The 23,487-nt window shown below is 41.2% G+C and overlaps 3 protein-coding genes across 3 annotated transcripts; all 3 read left to right on the plus strand.

The window, feature by feature from the left end:
* Positions 1–2,384: 2,384 nt before the first annotated feature.
* On the plus strand, positions 2,385–4,658 carry LOC139465345 (uncharacterized). Its single transcript, XM_071247049.1, has 4 exons — positions 2,385–2,417; positions 2,818–2,862; positions 3,386–3,449; positions 4,408–4,658. Exons 1-4 carry the CDS (start codon positions 2,385–2,387, stop codon positions 4,656–4,658), a joined length of 393 nt encoding a protein of 130 aa, XP_071103150.1.
* Positions 4,659–13,529: 8,871 nt separating this feature from the next.
* On the plus strand, positions 13,530–15,541 carry LOC139465346 (uncharacterized). Its single transcript, XM_071247050.1, has 4 exons — positions 13,530–13,562; positions 14,422–14,463; positions 14,777–14,840; positions 15,300–15,541. The coding sequence occupies exons 1-4, from the start codon at positions 13,530–13,532 to the stop codon at positions 15,539–15,541; spliced, it is 381 nt and encodes a 126-aa protein (XP_071103151.1).
* Positions 15,542–21,515: 5,974 nt separating this feature from the next.
* LOC139465347 (uncharacterized) lies at positions 21,516–23,146 on the plus strand. The gene is made up of 4 exons (XM_071247051.1): positions 21,516–21,548; positions 22,030–22,071; positions 22,383–22,446; positions 22,905–23,146. Exons 1-4 carry the CDS (start codon positions 21,516–21,518, stop codon positions 23,144–23,146), a joined length of 381 nt encoding a protein of 126 aa, XP_071103152.1.
* Positions 23,147–23,487: the final 341 nt, after the last annotated feature.

Genomic DNA, 23,487 nt, shown 5'->3' on the forward strand with positions numbered 1-23,487 from the left:
ACAGGAATGCACACCACGCGTAAGATTGCAAGGGGAGATAAGCGAAACAGTTGTTATCAGACCTCATTGGGGGCGTTATCTGCCCCATCTCTGCCGAGAGAGCACAAAACAAGAGGCAATTAGAGTAGGCAATTTTCAGAATGTTAGAAGTATGTATATGACATGCAAGAGCGACACGAGAGGGGGACCGGTGATGAGCTATTTGCTGCCTTGTGAATAATTGTCACCGGACAGGCGGTGTTTGTTGACTAAATACCCTTTATCGCTGAAATACATCTTACTTCTGTGCCAGTCTCCTTATCTATGGAAACAGTGAGGGAGCATTCCTTGTTGATGGAGGGAGATGTGGAACTGGGACCGATGTCATACTCGACTTCCTACAAATACCTGCTCCTTGTTAGCTACGTCGTCGACGTGCTTCGGGGATATTTTTCTTTATTTCTCTCTGAGTATTTCGACATCTTGATTTCGTGATTTGGTCTCTTGACAAGATGTTTAAAATACAATAAAGCCATTCTGACAATTTACCACCAGTTTAGAAGTTCAAGTTTTAGCACTGTTGGCGGTTGTTGCAATTCTGCTTGTTAAACTGTTTATATCAATTAGTGTTGAGAGAAGAGGGACGCTGGTTTGAAGAATCGGCAACAAGCTTATAACGTCTGAGTGGTACCCTGTCGGAGAATGTTCACTATTTTAGTGTTTGAAGTGACTCGGATATTTGGTTTGAGATGCGATAAAATAACAATATCCAAATCTACATCCTCATCACGAGACCCACCGGATGGTCGTCACTGGGCATGACGTGAAACTTACCAGCATCACATATATCACCTTTCTTATAAACTATAAAGGGAGAGTGAGAGAGAGATGGGGGGAGGGTGGAGGGAGGGAAAGATAGAGTATAAAGAAATTAAAAAAATAATCACGAATTTCTCTCCTATATGTTTATGTTTTCTTCAGGGAGAAGTGAAGCTTCATGTAAAACTGAAACATGTAGAAGAGCAATTCGTGTCGTGTGATTATTTGGTGAATTTCTCTATACATGTGCTACTGAACACTAGGTAATTCCACCTCTTCATTTGTACAATCACACACACACACACACACACACACACACACACACACACACACACACACACACACACACACACACTTAAAATCAATCAAACAAACAAACACACACACACGCATACATTTTGTGTCATTGCGTGTATATTTACAAGTTAGGAAACAGCACTGCCTGTCTGAAAGTACAACACAGCTTTGAAGCATTTCACATAAGGTAAACTAATAACTGAAGATGACATGATACAATTAATGATAAGAGTGAAAATGTGTATTATTATGTTTCGCTTTAATTGCGAATAAGCGTATGTTTCAGGAAGGTCATGGCAACAGGTAACCAGGATCTGCTGTGTGTACTCACGTTGATCGATATTCCAGTGCAGAATATGATACAAGTGCCTCAGGCGAGGTCATGTTGGACAAACACAATGGCACCAGAGTATACATAGCCGTTGGGTGACTGACCAAAGGCATCCTCATCTATAGCGATCTTGCCTTGTTAATGGCGTGTCTCACCATCCGTCAGTCATCACGCTTGTACCAATAGTCCGTGATTGTAGAATATTGGGGGTGCCTTCGGGAATAAACAAACAGACAATTCATCGAGAGCTGTGGTTCAGAAGAGGTAGGGCAAGTTAGCCAACAAAACGACTAATACAACAAAGGTCCCAAGCGAAAAATGCAACATGCCATTTCGAAATGGTATGTATATTTCGAATGCGCAATATCAAAAGGAATATGACCTGTTTAGATTTTCACGTCCAGTCAAGTTTAAGATGTTCAGTAATAATACCATATACATCTATTTTTCTTTGCATTTAATTACAGTACAGTTCAGAAGGTCAAACTTCTAAAACAGATTTTTGTTAAAACCATACTTACCACTCCTCTTCACGTAAAACTATGAATGGTAGGAAACAGTTTTTTTGGGTAACTAGTAACCAACTCCTGGAATCCAGGCTGAAACTAAGCTGGAACTGATTATGGGACATCAGTCCATAGATTATTGACTGCATATCAGTACCTGATGGAGATCAATCAGGAGGAGGCTGGCGAACCTGGGGGCTTATCTCATCTGCTTCCATCACTATGTCCTGTGTGACCAAATCGGCGTCAGCTAGCTCTTTGACAGGATTGGATGATGATTATCTATTATTTTACGTGTGTCAGATGCAGGTGTAATCTTCCATCTGATCCACCAGACATGTCAGTCTCCGTGTGACAGCCCCCAACACGGAAGGACGTGTGTTTGTATATAAGGCATGGAACAGGAAGAGACGACACATTTTGTGAGTTCCACCTGATACAGGACATCCACTATGATGAAAGCCACATGTTTCCTGGTCGCTGCCGTGAGTTATCAGTTTCTATTTTTTCTACTGAATACAAGAATGTTAAAATATTTAAATGTTAAAATACATTCGCTAGTTCCAGCCTCTATCTAAATCCCACACATTATATTCCATGTGGTTGTTTTACTGAGTGACCGACCATTTGTGTGTGTGTGTGTGTGTGTGTGTGTGTGTGTGTGTGTGTGTGTGTGTGTGTGTGTGGTCAATTTTACAATGCTAAAGAGCAAAACCTTCGGACAAAATGTTCATGTCCAGTTTTTCTGCAATATTATTTCCCAAACAAACCCTCAATATAAAATGGTGCCTTTAACAATATTAAGAATAGTTATGTATTCTTACAGAAAAGACATTTTGACAGATGTTATTACTGTTGCTATACATTGATTTTCAACATTTACAGCTTCTGGCATGCTGCTATGCCCAGATGGGAGGACAATACTGTGGGGTAGGGTATCAGTTATAAATGTGTTCATTATATACAACTATCGTGTAATAATCGATCAGCTGATAAATATTTTAATTTCCGTTTTGGGTGTAAAACTGTCTCTCTATCTAAATACTATCAAACTATCTTTGTACGGAATGATACGTTTCCTTATGAATCTGACCCGTGACGATTCCGCGGTAGAATAGGTCTTCAGCAACCCATGTTTGCGGAAAAATGTGATTATGCTTGTCGTAAAAGGCGACTAAAAGGATCGGGTGGTCAGGCTCGCTGACTTGGTTGATGCATGTCATCGATCCCAATTGCGTGGATCGATGCTCATGATATTAATCACTGGATTGTCTGGTCCAGACTCGATTATTTACAGACCGCCGTCATATAGTTGGAATATTGCTGAGTGCGGCGTTAAACAACAAACCAACCAACCCACAACCTTATGAATCTGAAAAACTAAACCTTCAGTGATATAAGATGACTGTGGACGAATCGGAGATACTGATCCAAACATATCTTTTCCTTTCAGAATGTTATGTGTCCCCAAGGGTTTGCGTGTAGTTATTCCTCGATGGGCCAAAGCCAGTGTGTATGTGAGTACTGTGTTTCTCTGAATGCTTACTGGACCGCCTCCGTGGTCTAGTGGTAGAGCGTCCGGGGTTCGATCCCCAGCCGCGTCATACCAAAAGACGTTAAAAGATGGTACTTGTTGTTACCCTGTCTGGCGCTCGGCATTAAGGGGCTAAAACAAGGAGTGGTCGGCTCGGAGTCAGTATTCTGTGTCTGAGTGGGGTATTCATGTTAAACTGCGGCATGGTATCTCAGTGTGCTAGCACTATAAATCGGCATTGATCAGCCCGGACTAGTACAAGCAGCCACACACACACACACACACACACACACACACATACACGTGCATGCATGTCAATATATAAGTGCAATAATCTTGGACGCGACGTTAAACCCCATTTCACCTCACCTCACCTCACCTCACCTCACCTGAATGCTTACTGCACTACATTCTTTTCTCAACCTGTATTGCTCTGTAATGTACACAGTTGAAATTCTTTAGTAACAATTATCGACGAAGACATTGAATTGCCAATGTTTACTTAAATATGATGAAAGTATTGTTCTTTAATGAAGAATTCTATATCCGCACGTACGAAGTGACGTATCTGTGAGATGAAGCAGTTTATATCAGTTGTCCAATAGCCATTGAAACAATGAGCGTGTGGCGTCTTTACACAAACATACATGGTGTTCTAAAGACAGTAACATAGATGTATATAGATTATATTACTGCAAAACACCCTTTCAACCTGTATCGCTCTGTCATATCAACCGTTGAAGTTCTTCAGTAACATAAATCGACGAAGAGATTGAATTTCACATACCAGTGAAATGAAGTAGCCCACACAATTGCGGTCACTTCATAGCCATATACTACGTTCTGTTTGTCGTACAATGTACTCACGGCTATCTTCTGTATGTGTACTTAAAAACTTAATCCGGATTTCTGATCCTGAACGTTAACTTTCATCCCTTCAGCTAACAACTTCGTCTGCCCACAAGTCTGGATCTCCAACACCTATGACTTCAAGTCCTGTTCTGGGTTCGCCGGATGTGACCCTTACAGTGAGAAATGTTGTAATGGTGTGTGTATGAAAGGTCCTTCTCTGGTGCAGTTCTCCAACAACGGCTGGGGAAGCGGCCCCGGCGGCCCCGGCGGCCCCGGCATCCCCTTCTCTGGTGCTGAGAAGACCTCGGAGGAGGGCAAGAAACCAACGGAGTCCAGTTAGGAACGTAACTACAGCCTTCACCCTCGTGGTGTTGTTGTGATTGATAAATAAAATCTGACCACCATGCGTTTATTTGACCCATTTTATACTATTACGACAAAGATGCCTAGTCCATTTATGATGCCCAAGATTCCTACAATCTGGCCTATGGCACTAGAGCACATACCAGTATGGTGTAACATAACATAACATACATGCAAAGTAATCACAGCTACATGAATAATGCCGTGAAGTGTAGGCTGCAGACATTAGTGTCAAATGGAGACTTAAAGGCTTAAAAAGAGCGAGGCTGCTTCGGGTATTGTGAAACTATTCATTCTGATTCATGAGATTTTGCGAGATAGTCAATATGAGGCTATTAGAGCAGGTGTTTTGACAACATTTGAAAGGTTTTTTTGTGCAAATGCGTGCTGCTGTGTTTAGTTTGCGATTGAGTTTCTGAAATTGTTCCTTTGATACCTTACTCATGAGACTTCGGCACATACCTAGATTTATCATATAAAGGGTAGGTTTCTCGGCAGGATAAAGCCAACGGATAAAAACGATATCCGTTGGGGTTATAAGCGGATAGAGATGCAAATATCAAAGGTCAAGTAGGGACTACTTTCACTGTTTATAAACAAATATGGCGTCGCCCTCGTCATTCGGCGATCGAGTCAGAATTAACCATCGGGAATCTGGATAAACTACAGAGATAATTGATTTCATTATCAAAAGAACAGTCTAATATACTGAAAATCAGTGTCTAACTGTCACGTAGCTAAGGCATTTTATAAGTTTTGGTAACTTTGGAGATATAAATTTCGACACAATTTTGCGAGGACACGAGGCCTAGCCAAGCGGGATCAGTAGCCATATCTGTGCTTGTAAACCTCTGCGGCTTGAACCTTTCTTCACAAATTAAGATAGTTAGATTTGGCCGAAATATGTTTGAATTGTTACCTTGTTTCGTTTTGTCGCTGTGTGTACATCTGACTACACTTCTTAACGTTATAACAGGACAGACCGACTGTCAACAATGTGTAACCATGGCCGTGACGTCTCATAGACTAGGGTAAGAGTAGCTTCCCTTTGACAAAGGGCAGTTACTCTAGCAAACAGACCGATGGATTGCCGCGCAATGCAATTAAAAACAATTGTTGTTTTGTGTATATGTTGCTTCGCCACTGTATAAGAAAGAGATTTCAGTTGGAACTATATTGGCTACTGTCACTGTCCGACTGACACATCACTTACCCTGTGACGTAATAAATATAAATGCGCGCATTCCAGGAAAACTCGCCATGTTTCGGTAATGTTTATGAGAGAGGGAAAGCGATTTTGAAGCACAAAATTAAAGAATGACATTATATGATAAAGAGGTTATCACGCTTGTGTGTTTGGGGATGGTAAATATCCTGTATTAGGAATAAACACTCGCGTGATAACCTCTATATATCCATATGTGCTTGAGAGGCATCAAATCCGATATTTGTTGATTGTCATCAGCATTACACTAATCGTTCAAACAACACTTTGAGATGTGATTACACTAAATATGTGGTGCAGGGAGTGGAGATACCTTGGGGAAACCTACATGTATCAACAGTGCTGTCTGATCATGTGTCTTGTTAGACGGTGTTTCATCACGGCCTTGTCAAATGTGTCCTGCTCACAAGAAATGTTCTGGGGACATTTGTTAAATCTTCATCGCTTTCGGATGTAAATCACCCAATTAATATGTGTTTCCCTTTATTCTCTTCCCTGAGGCACCAAGGCAGGTTTGGGTGTTTTGATTTACTGATTTCAATCACAGTTATACATTTGTCTGTGTATCTCAAGCTTCGACTTCAGTCACAGCCTTTGTTAAAGACGTTGAGTTGTCTTCTTGCTTGGGTTCATAATACATAGGAGGGGCTGACTGATTTGATATTCTTCACCTGCCGCTTGTTGATCCAGCATCTGGGCAACGGTATGAGAGTATATTTGAGAGATAAAAGCGAAATAGTGGTGATACCAAGAGTTCGTGAAGAGGTGAGCGTATCACCCCACACAGGTGGAACATGTCACAAACCAATGCAAAGGCAAGCCAACTGCTTACCTGAAAAACACGGGAACGTATGTACAAGTCAAAATAGGGAACAACATCGGTCTCCACTTTGGGCACTTTTTGCGTGAAAGTTGGAAATGTCCTCCACATGTCTACTAAGTTCAATCAAATGGTAGGACGAGGTGTTGCATCAAGCTTAAATTCCAGCATCGTGTATCTCTGATGGTTCAGGGAATAACACTCCGATGTTGCCTCAAGGGACAGTTCAGTCTGAACCCAGTTGTGATAAGACAACTGTGTGTTCACATTAGGTCTGGATATAATGTCAAAATCGCTCCTTGCAACAACCGTCGATTATGAGACCGGATGGTAGGCAGGACAGGCTACTGAACTCCGGTGTGTTTGTAGGATTCCAGGACTCTTGATATATTTCAATCAAACCGTTTATTATGTGAGGATGAGTTGTTCTGTAAATGCGAAATTAATAGAAATTGACACTGTCAGAAGAAAATGTTAATTCCATCAAGTCCATTGTACGAGTCCGTTTATACCATAGGCACATTTATCACTATGAATCGCCATCAAATAGTGATGATACCAGGTGTTCGCGAAACACTGAACGTAGCATGTTCCTTCGGTGGCACATGTCATAAACACACGCAAAGGCAATTCGATTATTCATCTGGGAACACGGGAACATATGGAATTGCATCGGGCATTATTAGAACAAATTGTTGGAATCTGTTATTAGTACTTGTGTTATCAATCATCTGATATGTGAATTTACGGCAATCCCCCACTGACGCCTTTTTCCGCGGAATATGCTCCTCGGAGAATCCGAAGAGGCGTATAGTAATGTTTCTAAAAATGCTAAGTGTTTTTCGAAAATGCCGCCAAAGGCATTCGATAAAATATATCATAAAGATGTTGGCATTTCACAGTGGTTCCAATGAAGGAACGGGTAGCTTTCACGCAGAGGAAGATATTTTAAAAATTCCACAAAGAAATGGAACAGCTTTAAACTTTGTGTCATGTCATCGCGTGTACATGGTGCATGTTATGTTGTGTAGGAGAGAGGGTCATCCAGTCCTCTAAAACCGTTACATGTCATGGTGTGTGTTACAGCACATGTCATGGGGCATGTGTGTTTCAGAGCATGGCAAGGTTTGTGTGTCACAATGCATGTCATGGTGTGTGTTTCAGTTCATGTACATTGTACATGTCGTTGCAGGATCTGCTGATCGTGGGTTTGAGTCCAAGCTTCAACCCCTGCAAGGTTCGTGTGTCACGATGCATGTCATGGTGTGTGTTTCAGTTCATGTACGTGTCGTTGCAGGATCTGCTGATCGCTGGTTTGAATCCTTCAATCAGCATACCCGTTTTCGTCGGTTTCTCCGAAACGAATTGGATTATACTGTCATATCATGCTGAGACATCGTGACATAACCGATGTTTGCCATGGGATGTCTTGTGTCGTGGTATCTGTCAGTGTGTATATTATGTAGTCCTGCACCATGACTGTGGAATATATTCATCAAGAAACGTATACAAAAGCAAGTCTAGCCAGCTCTAGCTAGCTCTATTCTGCAGGAAATCAGCACAGGGAAAATTATTATTTTTATTTTTAGAGTCAAGAAGCGTATTGTGTAATGGGTATAAAAGAAGCCAAGAATGGGTATAAAACATGTGCGTTAAGGGGATTCCATATGTATTGATTAGCATCGTGCTGACAACAACCACTCGTAAAAACAACAAAATTACGCAACTATTCAACATTACGAAATGCCACGCCTGTCCGAAAATGAGTGTCTGCGAGCCATTGGTATGCTTGAAGCAGTATCGAGTCAACGTGATGTTGCAAGACAATTTAACGTCCCCAAAAACACCATTTGGTGTTTATGGCAACGTTGGCAATAGACGAATGCAGTCAGAGACCATCCTCGGAGTGGCAGGCCACGCGTAACCAATCATCGACAAGACAACTAGATTCGAACAACATACCTACGAAATCGATTCCAGCCAGCAGCAGTGACTGCAAGAAGCATCCCTGGCCTTCGACAAATATCTTTACAAACCGTACGTCGTCGCCTCAGATGTGCAGGGATTGTCATCCATTAGACCCGCCACACGTCTCATTTGGACAGGAAACCACCGTCAAGCACGTCTACAGTGGTGCAGACAGCGTCTACGCTGGACGGCCATGCAGTGGGGACAAGTTCTACTCACTGACGAGTCTCGTTTTCACCTCAGCCGCAGCGATGGACGGATTCGAGTGTACCGACGTCGAGGTGAACGTTACGTCAATCATTGTGTCATGGAAGAAGATCGATTGGGGGGCGGCAGCGTTATGGTATGGGGTGGGATTACAGCAAGACAGAGGACCCGTTTGATAGTGGTAGAGGAAAATCTCAATGGACAGCGCTACCGCGACGAGATCATCGGCCCTGTTATTCTACCGTTTTTGCGTCGTCATGGCCCAGGCATTACCCTTCAACCCTTCAACATGACAACGCCCGGCCTCAATTGCTCGACTTGTTCAACAAAACAACGTGAATGTCATCCCCTGGCCGGCTCGCTCTCCTGATCTCTCACCAATCGAGCACATGTGGGATGAGATGGATCGGCGCCTTCGACGTCAACCACGTGTTCCAAGACACTCCAGGAACTTCGAAACATGCTCCAGCAGATATGGACACATATCCCACAGGACTTTGTGCGACGCCTGGTCCATTCCATGAGACTAACATGTGTTCCTTGCATCACAACCAGAGGTGGACACACACGCTACTGATTTGTAAATTGACATTCTGGCATGTTCATGCATTTAATGAAATCACGTATTTTCTGAAGTCAGTATGGCAAATTAAAGCATTTGAACACTTACATGAGTCTTTTATCTGTTGCAAACCGAAATTGTTGCAGATTTGGTAAAAATAATAACTTTGCATTAAATCTTATTCAATGTCACAGGAACTATTGTTGTTCAGTATATATTTCATGGTGCATTACATGGTACGTGTCACGATGGATTGAATGATTTGAAAAGCAGCCCATGTGCATCTTTCCGAGGCAAGGGCGTTAACTGACTGTAAAAGTCCAGTTTCCACCCTTGCCGAACAAGGCTGAAATTATGGAGCTTAATTTTGGCTTGACTAACGAGTCTATGCATAGTCGAATCAAATCGCGTAACGAACTAGACAACATGGATTTCAACGTGCAGATTTCGGTCGACTGCAGGATTTGCAAAACATGTGTACCGCCAACTGGGCTTCGACAAATACTTTGCAAATTCTTTCATGTTTTTAATCCAGGTGCTCACGTTTTTTGGTGTACTCGTTTTATTACAATACAGATCTTAACTATCGAGTAGATCGTCTTGACTGGGCGCCGCCGTTTTGTTTGAAGGAAATGTATGTGATGTGAGAGATGGAATCTGATTGGTCAATAAGAGAAACATAGAAGGAACATAACTCGTAATAGCCACTGGTGGCGCTACGATCGAGCCAAGAAATTCCAGCCCAGTTCGGCAAGGGTGGAAACTGGACTTTTATAGTAAGTTAACACCCTTCAAGTTGCCTTGGAAAGATGGTCCATGTGAAGATCTGATTCATAGTGTGTGCTGCAGTTCAAAACATGGTATGTGTAGTTCATAGTGTATGCGATTGTGTGTTGGCCAAAATGCACGTCATGACGTAAGTCGCTATACATGTCTTGGTGTTAGTCACAGTGCATATCATGGTGTGAGTTACAGTGCATATCATGGTGTGAGTTACAATGCATGTTATGGTGTGAGTCTCAATGCATGTTATGGTGTGAGTCCCAATGCATGTCATGGTGTGAGTCACAATGCATGTCATGGTGTGAGTCACAATGCATATCATGGTGTGAGTCACAATACATGTTATGGTGTGAGTCACAATGCATGTCATGGTGTGAGTCCCAATGCATGTCATGGTGTGAGTCACAATGCATGTCATGGTGTGAGTCACAATGCATGTTATGGTGTGAGTCACAATGCATGTCATGGTGTGAGTCACAATACATGTTATGGTGTGAGTAACTATGCATGTCATGGTGTGAGTCCCAATGCATGTTATGGTGTGAGTCACAATACATGTCATGGTGTGAGCCTCAATGCATGTCATGGTGTGAGTCCCAATGCATGTTATGGTGTGAGTCACAATGCATGTCATGGTGTGAGCCTCAATGCATGTCATGGTGTGAGTCACAATGCATGTCATGGTGTGAGTCACAATACATGTCATGGTGTGAGTCCCAATGCATGTCATGGTGTGAGTAACTATGCATGTCATGGTGTGAGTCCCAATGCATGTTATGGTGTGAGTCCCAATGCATGTCATGGTGTGAGTCACAATACATGTCATGGTGTGAGCCTCAATGCATGTCATGTTGTGAGTCCCAATGCATGTTATGGTGTGAGTCCCAATGCATGTCATGGTGTGAGCCTCAATGCATGTCATGGTGTGAGTCACAATACATGTCATGGTGTGAGTCACAATACATGTCATGGTGTGAGTCCCAATGCATGTCATGGTGTGAGTCCCAATGCATGTCATGGTGTGAGCCTCAATGCATGTCATGGTGTGAGTCCCAATGCATGTTATGGTGTGAGTCACAATGCATGTCATGGTGTGAGTCACAATACATGTTATGGTGTAAGTAACTATGCATGTCATGGTGTGAGTCACACTGCATGTCATGGTGTGAGCCTCAATGTATGTCATGGTGTGAGTCCCAATGCATGTTATGGTGTGAGTCACAATGCATGTCATGATGTGAGTCACAATGCATGTTATGGTGTGAGTCCCAATGCATGTCATGATGTGAGTCACAATGCATGTCATGGTGTGAGCCTCAATGCATGTCATGTTGTGAGTCACAGTGCATGTCATGATGTGAGTCACGTGCATGTCGTGGAGTGTGTTTCAGTACATGTCATGGGGCATGTGTGTTACAGCATGGCAAGGTTCGTGTGTCACAGTGCATGGCATGGTGTGAGTTACAGTACATGTCAATAGTTTGTGATGTGTGCGCTTCAGGGCATGGCAAGGTTCGTGTGTCACAGTGCATGTCATGATTAGTGTCATTTGATAGACGGTGCGTATTTGCGATTGGCGATTAGGCGTTGAACCCATCTCGGATAATACAACGAGTCCACTTTCTGGGGTGTAACTGTTCCCTGCTATTACAGGTCAAGGGCAAATTGACTTCTTTTACAGTTGGCCACAAAGGAGATATTAGCTTCTGCATCACAATCGTTTTAACTTGTACATTACTCCCTATTGGAACACCAAACAATAACTAGGGTATCCGTTTGACAAATATATCTTATGTTCACCATTATCACTACAAGCAAGGAATATGATACAAGAACTTCAGGCGTGGTCACATTGAACTTAAGTTTATATGGTCGGTATCGTACTATGGACTCAGTTTTAAGCGGAAATTTCTAATGTTTATGGAAAGGGTTTTGTCGCTTTAATTTAAGTGTAAAAGGAAACAATGGCACGGGGGCATTCATGGTATTTGGGTTACTGACCGAAGGTTCCCTCACCTACATGTATCTTACCCAGTAAAAGGTGTGATTCGTAATCTGTCAGCGAGTCTTCACACGTGTAACTATAGTCGGTGTACGGAGAATATGATGAGTGCCTTCGGGAATAAAGCTACAGATAGTTGGTTGGTAAGAGCTGAATTTAAGTGTGGTTGAAGCAAGTTTGACAACATCCTCAGAAAGACGAGAAAGGTCCCTATCGAAATATGTCACATGCTAGTGACTTTCCTAGCACGGGGGGCACGTGCACGGTAGGCCCAGTCTAAGGGGCCGCGATTCGCTGTGCAGAGTTACGTCCCTTTGGCACACCAGAAACCTATGATTGTGGGTTCAAATCACGGTTCGGCCCGATTATGTTTCTAGGTTTGTCAGCACCATACCCGTGCTCGTGGGTTTCACCGAAGTGGTAAACGTCTGAGACCTGCATCACTTCGGGCTTTCCTCCCACATTAAGCTGACACGCCGTGATATAACTGGAATACTGTTAAAAGCGGCGTTAAAACCTAACTCACTCACTCACTCACTCACCTTTCGAAAAGACAAATATATCAAATGTACGATATCAACAAGAAATACATTTATATAGACTGTTTCGATTTTCGCGTCCATTCCAGTCAAATATGATCATTTATGATTATTTTTGTTATATCATTTACTTTTATTTCCCAACTGATTTAATTACAGTAGCTCAAATGTCTACACGAACAGGGGTGGTCGGGTAGCCTAGTGGTTAAAGCGTTCGTTCGTCACGCCGAAGACACAGGTTCTATTCCCGACATGGGTACAATGTATGAAGCCCATTTCTGGTGTCCCCCATCGTGATATTGCTGAGATAATGTTAAAAGCGGCGTAAAACCATACTCACTCACTAATATCAGTAAAAATGGTTTTGTATGCCCAACTCCAAAAATCCAAACTGCGACTAAGCTGAAGGAGATGATCGGAAATCTGTCTATAGGTTATTGACTGCATTGCTTCACCTGATGGAGATCAATCAGGATGAGGATAACGAGCCTGGAGTCTTATCTCATGTGCGGAGACCACCTGGCTCTTTGACGTTGTCGTGGTAACTGACATGAAGATTGGATGATGATTATCTATTATTTTACGTGTGTCAGATGCAGGTGTAATCTTCCATCTGATCCACTAGACATGTCAGTCTCCGTGTGACAGCACCCAACACGGAAGGACGTGTGGTTGTATATAAGGCATGGAACAGGAAGAAACGACACATTTTGTGAGTTCCACCTGATACAAGACATTCGCCATGATGAAAGTCACATGTTTCCTGGTCGCTGCCGTGAGTTATTTCCATGCTCGTATTTTTTCTTTTAATTCATTTGCACCTTTCATGTCTGAAGAAGATGTTCGATTGCCCCATACTTATACACAATAGTATATAACTCGCATCACCTAAAATGTCTTATATATTATAATTAATATTTACTCTATATATCCCCGCGGTAGAATTGGTCCCCAGTAACATATGTTGAAACTGATCGGGTGTTAGTTTCAACAAAATCAGTAAATGCGCTATCGTGTTTTGTCAAGACTTCATTGTTTACAGGCCTTATGGTAGGAGTACTGCTGTAAGGCGCCAGGCAACAAAACACATACATATTGTGTAAGCTGCTGGTTCTACCGATAGGGCAGGAAATACTAACCCTTTTAAACAACTTTCATTCAATCACTGAACAAAATAAAAAATAGTATTTTCCATGAAACCAACGACGAGGGACCATTCTTAGTTATTTATATACGCACTTCATTGAATTTAATTTTATATTTGGACCACCTCCGTGGTCTAGTGGTAGAGCGCCCGCCCGGAGAGCGGAAGGTCCGGGGTTCGATCCCCGGCTGCGTCATACCAAAAGACGTTAATAAATGGTACTTGTTGTTACCCTTTCTGGCGCTCGGCAATAAGGGGCTAAAACAAGGACTGGTCGGCTCGGAGTCAGTATACTGTGTCTGAGTGGGGTATTCATGTTAAACTGCGGCATGGTATCTCAGAGAGCTAGCACTATAAATCGTCCGGACTAGTACAAGCAACCACACAAACACACACACGTACATGCACGTCGTTATAAAAGTGCAATAATCTTGGACGCGACGTTTAACCCCAATTCACCTCACCTAATTTTATGTTTGTCTGTTTTCAGCTTCTGGCATGCTGCACTGCCCAGATGGGCCAATACTGTGGGGTAGGCTATCAGAAATAATATAAACCATATGCACCCTATGTAGAATAAATGTAACGTTGATTACATTTAAACTCATAGATGTTGAATATCTAAAATCGTTACCGAAATCATGAAGCTTCTTTCATGTTAACATAATTGTGCTTATAACTCGACAGGCTATGTCTCTATACCATCCCATTCTTCCATTATTTACACAACTGGTACACCCTAATAATCCAATGTTACTAGTTGAAATACATGTAAATAGAATTTGGAACAATCGACCAATTATTACATATATAGTGATCAAATCATTCTTGTATATTTGTTACAGAATGTAATGTGTCCCCAAGGGTTTGAGTGTAGTTATTCCTCGATGGGGCAAAGCCAGTGTGTATGTGAGTATTTCTATGCCTGTATTACATTGTTATACATTGTCTTTCCCTGTCACAGAACTTCAAAACTCTGCCAGTTTAGACATTCTTGAATCAAACAAATCGACAAAGACCACTTGTCAATGTGACATCTTCAGTTCAAGCAAGGAATGTTTAGTGCAAGCAGATATCTATGGCGTAAGCATCTATGTTTCTTGGTTAATACATATTTATATTGTTTGGTGTTATAAATGCTTGGCACTCTTCTGATTGGTTTCCCACTGGTCCAGATTGTTGTCATCATGTTTATCATTACATATCTGTGACATGAAGTTGCCCATACTATTAGAGGCACTCAATAGCCATTCAAATACCATATGTTTGTCATTCATACACACAATGTACTCACGGCTATCTTCTGCATTTTTACTTAAACACTGAATCCAGATTTCTGATCCTGAACGATAACTTTCATCCCCTCAGCTAACAACTTCGTCTGCCCACAAGTCTGGATCTCCAACACCTATGACTTCAAGTCCTGTTCTGGGTTCGCCGGATGTGACCCTTACAGTGAGAAATGTTGTAATGGTGTGTGTATGAAAGGTCCTTCTCTGGTGCAGTTCTCCAACAACGGCTGGGGAAGCGGCCCCGGCGGCCCCGGCATCCCCTTCTCTGGTGCTGAGAAGACCTCGGAGGAGGGCAAGAAACCAACAGAGTCCAGTTAGGAACTTAACTACAGCCTTCACCGTCGTGGTGTTGTACATATTGTGATTGATAAATAAAATCTGACCACCATGCGTTTATTTTGTCCACTTCTACACTATTACGACAAACATGCCTAGTCAATTTATGATGCCCAACATTCCTACAATCTGGCCTATTCTTATGGCACTAAACACATACTAGCATGGTGTAACATAACATAACATACATGCAAAGTCACCATAGCTACATGAATGATGCCATAAAGTGCAGTCTCCAGACACGAGTGTCCAATGGACACTTTAAAGGTGTTAAACAAGCGAGACTGCATCAGGTAGCCCAGTTAGTAATTTACCTACAACCTCAATCGTCATGTGTATAGTTGTGACAGTTTATTTTGTCCACTTCCATACTATTATGACAATAACAACTCGTCCATTTACAATTTTCAAGATTCCCACCATCAGGTAAATTCTCTATCACATACCAGAAACATTTAACAGCCTGTACAATTCCTGCTATACCATAAGCATTTGGTTATGAATCACTGTTCAACAGGGATGATACCGGGTGTTCGCAAAAAATGCGTAGCCTGCCCCATCGGTGGAAGTCGTCACAAACACACACAAAGGCAAATCATTTGTTCAAATGATCAAACACTAGAATAAATTGCACGAATCAGTTGTCAGAACTAGTATTATCATTTGATCTCCTTATGTGATATGTCAATCACGGTAATACCCCAATAACGTCCTGTTTGCGTGGAGCCGATGGAGCACATTTTCTTTATGTTTCCTGAAATCTTAATGTTTTAATATTCGAACAACACATACATTTTGTGTCATTGTGTGTACAAAGTTCATGTCATGGTATGTAAGAGGGAGGATCACCCGGTCGTCTAAGACAGCTGCTATTCGCTGGGCAAAAGTACGTCATTTCAGTCGTTCAAGGATCTGCTGATTCTGAGTTTGAATCCCGACTTCGACCCGAGGATCATCCTTTGTATGTCATCACCATACCCATGATGAATACATCTCTTTGGGTTATATACAGTCATATTATGCTGAAACGTCGTCTTATATAGAGATTAATACACGACTGCCTATCAGATACCATTCATCTTACAACGAGTTGTTTCAAAACGGATTTATTCAGATACACTTTGAAACAACAACTTGCAAGATAATGGTATCTGACAGGCACGAGTGCAGTAATCTGTTTTTACACACCCTAAAATCGCACCATTTCAACATTGAATAGATGCATTTAGTCTATGCTCATGATGGCAATGGCGCATTAATACATAACACAACGATCATGAATGACGTCATCCAACGTACTGCTTACTATTCATAAATTATTTGACCCTACACAAAAAGATTTCCGCCATATCTGTGGATTATCATGGCGATGATGATCAGACAAATTAGATTAGATCAAAGAAAGAGTAATCATAATAGTTTCACCTCAAATAAATAGCTAAATATGAACAACAATGTTTATTCCGTATGTCAACACTACCGGTGACCGACTTTTGTCTAAATGGAGTGTTCACTGACAACAGTCTGCGGGATTTTCAGTGGAGGGTTTTCGTTGATCGAGGGATTATATAATACATGTGTCATGTAAGTAATCAGAAACAGTCTGACAATTTGCGTACTGTTATTTGTTTTTATGTTTTCAAATAAAACCAAGAGAATTAGTCAGATAAGCAGATAACTACCGTCGCCGTTGTGTGTGATTTTGCGTCAGTCATGGCGTCACACAGAACGGAAACGTTTACGATTTCTGTTAAATTTACCTGATCATTGTTATGCATATATTTTTAATTCCATAATTCGTTGCTACGATACTCTTCCCTTGAATATCCTCAAACACGTGAGCCAATGTATGCGCTAAAAGGGAAGAATGGAACTCTCAAAATAGGAGAAAGTGTTACACAGAGTAAATTCTGAATTTTGTTATATTTACATTTCAAACACGTACAGTTTTAGTAGCACAGCTTTCGCTCCCACACCTAATTTATTTCGCTTGATTCGATCTGGACACTTGGTGCGTTGTCATTAGATTCTAAATTGTATGAGCAATTCAGAGATTATGTGTCGCAGTTGAGTTTGAAATATATGTGATGTTATGGACGTCTCATAACCGGCACACATCAAACGTGATTTGCGGAAAGTACACTTCGGGCTTCGTGTTTGCGTACTTTCCAAAATATTCGAAACGATTCTATGCTTTCTAACGGCGACGTTTCAGAATTAGCAGTGGTGATTTGGTGAAAAACATACACCCGTCATCACAAATGTGTTATTTTTCGAATTCAATTCAATTCGCTGTAAATCTCCGATATTTCGATTTCTAAACCTACATTAAATATCGCCGTAAATTGTGATTCTGTAATGTATCGAAAATGGACACATTTGCATTGAAGTATGGTACGCTATTTTATCGCGGTACTTAATTTATAATGGATCGTAATGGTGCACGCTTACCAACCTATAAAATATGTCATTCGCAAAATAGATATCACACAACAGGTAACTTCCCACAGAATTCAAAAGAATTCATTAGTGTGCGTGATGTATTTATAATTTTATTGAAGTGTGGCATCCAGGGGGCACTCTAAAACCATAATGTTCAACACAGATCTAGGTGAACATTCGACTGGAGCACGAGTAACATCAATGACCGTCATAATCTGACCTTAGGTCATCACCAAGGAGTAGCCAATCACAGGCCTGGAATTCGATCCACCCATATGTTAGATTCCAGTTATCTCAAATGGGTTTCTAACCCACAGGTGTGTAAGAAAACCGAACTACACATAAGATGTTGTGCGATGGGATGGGATGTTTCGTGGTAGCTGTTAGTGTGTATTTCATGGTGTATGCTATAATACATGTCACAGTGGATTTGATGACACAGTCCATGTGATGATGTGAATCATAGTGCATAGGGGTTGTGGGATAGCCCAGTTGTTAAAGCGTCTGCATATGCGTGTCTTAGTGTGTGTGGATTCAAGGGTTTATAGCATGGTGTTTGTGTTTGTGCGTTGCATGGTGGGTTTTTTTTTCACTGTGTTTGACAGGATGTATGTGTGTCACAGTGCATGACATGGTGTGTGTATTTCACTGTGTTTGACAAGATGTATGTGTGTCAAAGTACATGGCATGGTGGGGTTTTTTCACTGTGTTTGACAAGATGTATGTGTGTCATAGTGCATGACATGGTGTGTGTCTTCACTGTGTTTGACAGGATGTCTGTGAGTAACAGTGACTGGCATGGTGTGTGTTTTCACTGTGTTTGACAGGATGTATGTGTGTCACAGTGCATGGCATGGTGTGTGTATTCACTGTGTTTGATAGGATGTATGTGTGCCACAGTGCATGGCATGGTGTGTGTATTTCACTGTGTTTGATAGGATGTATGTGTATCAAAGTACATGGCATGGTGGGGTTTTTTCACTGTGTTTGACAGGATGTATGTGTGTCATAGTGCATGACATGGTGTGTGTTTTCACTGTGTTTGACAAGATGTATGTGTGTCATAGTGCATGACATGGTGTGTGTCTTCACTGTGTTTGACAGGATGTCTGTGAGTAACAGTGACTGGCATGGTGTGTGTTTTCACTGTGTTTGACAGGATGTATGTGTGTCACAGTGCATGGCATGGTGTGTGTATTTCACTGTGTTTGACAGCATGTATGTGTGTCACAGTGCATGGCATGGTGTCTGTATTTCACTGTGTTTGACAGGATGTATGTGTGTCAAAGTACATGGCATGGTGGTTTTTTTTCACTGTGTTTGACAGGATGTATGTGTGTCATAGTGCATGACATGGTGTGTGTTTTCACTGTGTTTGACAGGATGTATGTGTATCACAGTGCATGACATGGTGTGTGTTTTCACTGTGTTTGACAGGATGTATGTGTGTCACAGTGCATGGCATGGTGTGTGTCACAGTTCATGGCATGGTGTGTGCCACAGTGCATGGCATGGTGTGTGTATTAGACAGTGTTTGACAGGATGTATGTGTGTCACAGTGCATGACATGGTGTGTGTATTTCACTGTGTTTGACAGGATGTATATGTGTCACAGTGCATTGCATGATTTGTATTAATTAGTGGACTGTGCACTTTGTTACACATTACCTGTAGGAACATTGATATTTTGTGACAATAAATCAAGTTAAATCAGCAACTTTAATGTGTGATCATATCTCAGCATAAGGTGGATAACAAAGCCTTCCTCTAACAGAAAAACTTTACCTTGTGAGATGGACCGGGTGCCTGGGCTGTTCCAGAACGTTTCAGTTAATGTAAATAACATATTATGCATAACCGGAACCATTACGAACATTATTTTCTCAAATATATTATTTCTAAAAGAATCGTTATTTGTGTGGTTTCATAGAGTCCTTCCATCCAATGTTTACATCCTTGTAGCTTCTTCTAATGAGGTATGTGTGTCACAGCGCATGGCATGGTGTGTGTATTTCACAGTGCTTGATTCGATGTGTCGAAGCGTCACAATTGTGACACAAAAGTATAAACGGTTATTTGCAACCTAATCATATTCACGACCATGGCTCAACATCAAATACTTCTGACAATACATTTATGACTTTGTTGATGATTGTCTATCCATACCTACACTTTAAGACTGTATGTAATACCATCTCAACAACCCACAGTACTTCTGCAATAGACGATTAGGCTTTGAGCACACGTCGGATACTACAAGGAATCTACTTTGACGGAGGTACATGTACCTTGCTATTGCAATACTACATCAACTGTTATGCTACTACAATTGACCACAATGATAATTGTTACTACTGCATCACAATCGTAATACCTCATAGCGCCAAACAATAACTAAAGTATCAACTTGACAAATATATCCAATGATCAACACTATTACTACAAGTAGAGGATATGATACAGGTACCTCAGATGTGGTCATATTGAACTTAAGTTGATGTGGACGGAATCGTACAATCGATTCTGCTTCATGCAGAAATATCGAATGACTATGGTAAAGGGTTTTGTTGCTTTTATTTATGTTGAAGCGGACACAACGGCACCTGGGCATACATATAGTATTTGGATGACTGAAGAAGGTTCCCTCATCTATATTAACTAGTTAATGGCGTGTTTCACAATCCGTCAGCGAGTCTTCATGCGTCAACCAATAGTCCGTGTTCAGAGAATATAAGGGATGCCTTCGGGAATAAACCTACAGATATTTGGTTGGTAAGAGATGGATTTGAGAGTGGCTAAAGCAAGTTAGACAAATTCCTCAGAAAGTGTTAAACGACAAACGTCCTAAGCGAAATATGTAGCATGCCAGTGACTTTCCTTTCGAAATGACAAATATATATCTAATGTACAATATCGAAAAGAAATGCATTTATATAGATTGTTTAGGTTTTCACGTCCATTCGGGTCAAATATGCTGAATAATAACATTAATAATGCCATTTGCGTCTATATCTCCTTTGAATTAATTATAGAAGCTCAAACGTCTAAACGAACAGATTATATCAAAACCATACTTACCATTACTTATAAAACTATCAATAATATCAGCAGATAATAGTTTTTTTGTAACCATCTCCAAACCTCAGAACTGCATTAAAGCTGAAAGAGACTGCATATCTACATATCTACATATCTACACCCGATGGAGATCAATAAGAGGAGGTTGGCGAACCTGGGATCTTATCTCATCTGCTTCCATCACACTGTCCGTGTTTCTAAAGCGGTGGCCACTTGGCTCTTTGACATTGTCGTGGTAACTGACATGAAGATTGGATGATGATTATCTATTATTCTACGTGTGTCAGATGCAGGTGTAATCTTCCATCTGATCCACCAGACATGTCATTCTACGTGTGAAAGCACCCAACAGGGAAGCACCTGTGTTTGTATATAAGGCATGGAACAGGAAGAGACGACACATTTTGTGAGTTCCACCTGATACAAGACATTCGCCATGATGAAAGTCACATGTTTCCTGGTCGCTGCAGTGAGTTATTTCCGTTCTTTTCTTTTTTTCTTTTAATTCATTTGCACCTTTCATGTCTGAAGAAGATAACAAATCTAGCATGTTCAATTGTCCCATACTTATATACAATAGTATATAACTCGCATCACATACACTGTCTTATATATTATATTTTATATTTACTCTTTATATATCCTCGCGGTAGAATTGGTCCCCAGTAACATATGTTAAAACTGATCGGGTGTTAGTCTGGTGCATAGTGTCTTGTCAAGACTTGATTGTTTACAGGCCTTATGGTAGGAGTACTGCTTTAAGGCGTCAGGCAACAAAACACATTCATATTGTGTAAGCTGCGGATGCTACAGATAGCGTAGGAGTTGCTTAGTCTTTTAAACAACTTTCATTTAATCACTAGACAATATCAAAAATAGCATTTTCCATGAAATCTTAGCTATTTCATACGCACTTTATTGAATTTAATGTTATATTTGTCTGTTTTCAGCTTCTGGGATGCTGCGCTGCCCAGATGGGCCAATACTGTGGGGTAGGCTATCAGAAATAATATAAACTATATGCACCCTCTGTAGAATAAATGTAACGTTGATAACACTTAAATTCATAGATTTTAATATCTAAAATCGTTACCGAAATCATGAAGCTTCCTTCATGTTAACATAATTGTGGCTCTTACTCGACAGTCTATGTCTCAATACAATGACAACTGTTACACCCAAGACAACTGTTACACCCGAATAATCGAATGTTACTAGTTGAAATACATGTCAATAGAATTTGGAACAATCGACCAATTATTACATATAAAGGGATGAAATCATTCTTGTATTTTTGTTACAGAATGTAATGTGTCCCCAAGGGTTTGAGTGTAGTTATTCCTCGATGGGGCAAAGCCAGTGTGTATGTGAGTATTTCTATGCCTGTATTACATTGTTATACATTGTCTTTCCCTGTCACAGAACTTCAAAACTCCTCCAGTATAGACATTCTTGAATCAAACAAATCGACAAAGACCACTTTGAATGTGACATCTTCAGTTCAAGCAAGGAATGTTTAGGATAAGCATATATCTATGGCGTAAGCATCTATGTCTCTTGGTTTATAGATATTTATATTGTTTGGTGTTATAAATACTTGGCACTCTTCTGCTGGGTTTCCCACTGGTCCAGATTGTTGTCATCATGTACATCATTACATATCTGTGACATGAAGTAGCCCTTACTATTAGAGCCACTCAATAGCCATTCAAATACCATATGTTTGTCATTCTTACACACAATGTACTCACGGCAATCTTCTGTATTTGTACTGAAACACTTAATCCGGATTTCTGATCCTGAACGTAAACTTTCATCCCCTCAGCTAACAACTTCGTCTGCCCACAAGTCTGGATCTCCAACACCTATGACTTCAAGTCCTGTTCTGGGTTCGCCGGATGTGACCCTTACAGTGAGAAATGTTGTAATGGTGTGTGTATGAAAGGTCCTTCTCTGGTGCAGTTCTCCAACAACGGCTGGGGAAGCGGCCCCGGCGGCCCCGGCATCCCCTTCTCTGGTGCTGAGAAGACCTCGGAGGAGGGCAAGAAACCAACAGAGTCCAGTTAGGAACTTAACTACAGCCTTCACCGTCGTGGTGTTGTTGTGATTGATAAATAAAATCTGACCACCATGCGTTTATTTTGTCCACTTCTACGCTTTTACGACAAAGATGCCTAGTCAATTTATGATGCCCAACATTCCTACAATCTGGCTTATTCTAATTGCACTAAACACATACCAGCATGGTGTAACATAACATAACATACATGCAAAGTAATCATAGCTACATGAATGATGCCATAAAGTGCAGTCTGCAGAAATGAGTGTCCAATGGAGACTATTATGACAACGATACCTAGTCCATTTACAATGTTCAAGATTCCCACAATCAAGTCAATTCTCAATCG

Source organism: Haliotis cracherodii, unplaced genomic scaffold (assembly GCF_022045235.1).
Source record: "Haliotis cracherodii isolate W230 unplaced genomic scaffold, xgHalCrac1.p SCAF_18, whole genome shotgun sequence".
In the NCBI taxonomy this organism is placed as follows: Eukaryota; Metazoa; Mollusca; class Gastropoda; order Lepetellida; family Haliotidae; genus Haliotis; species Haliotis cracherodii.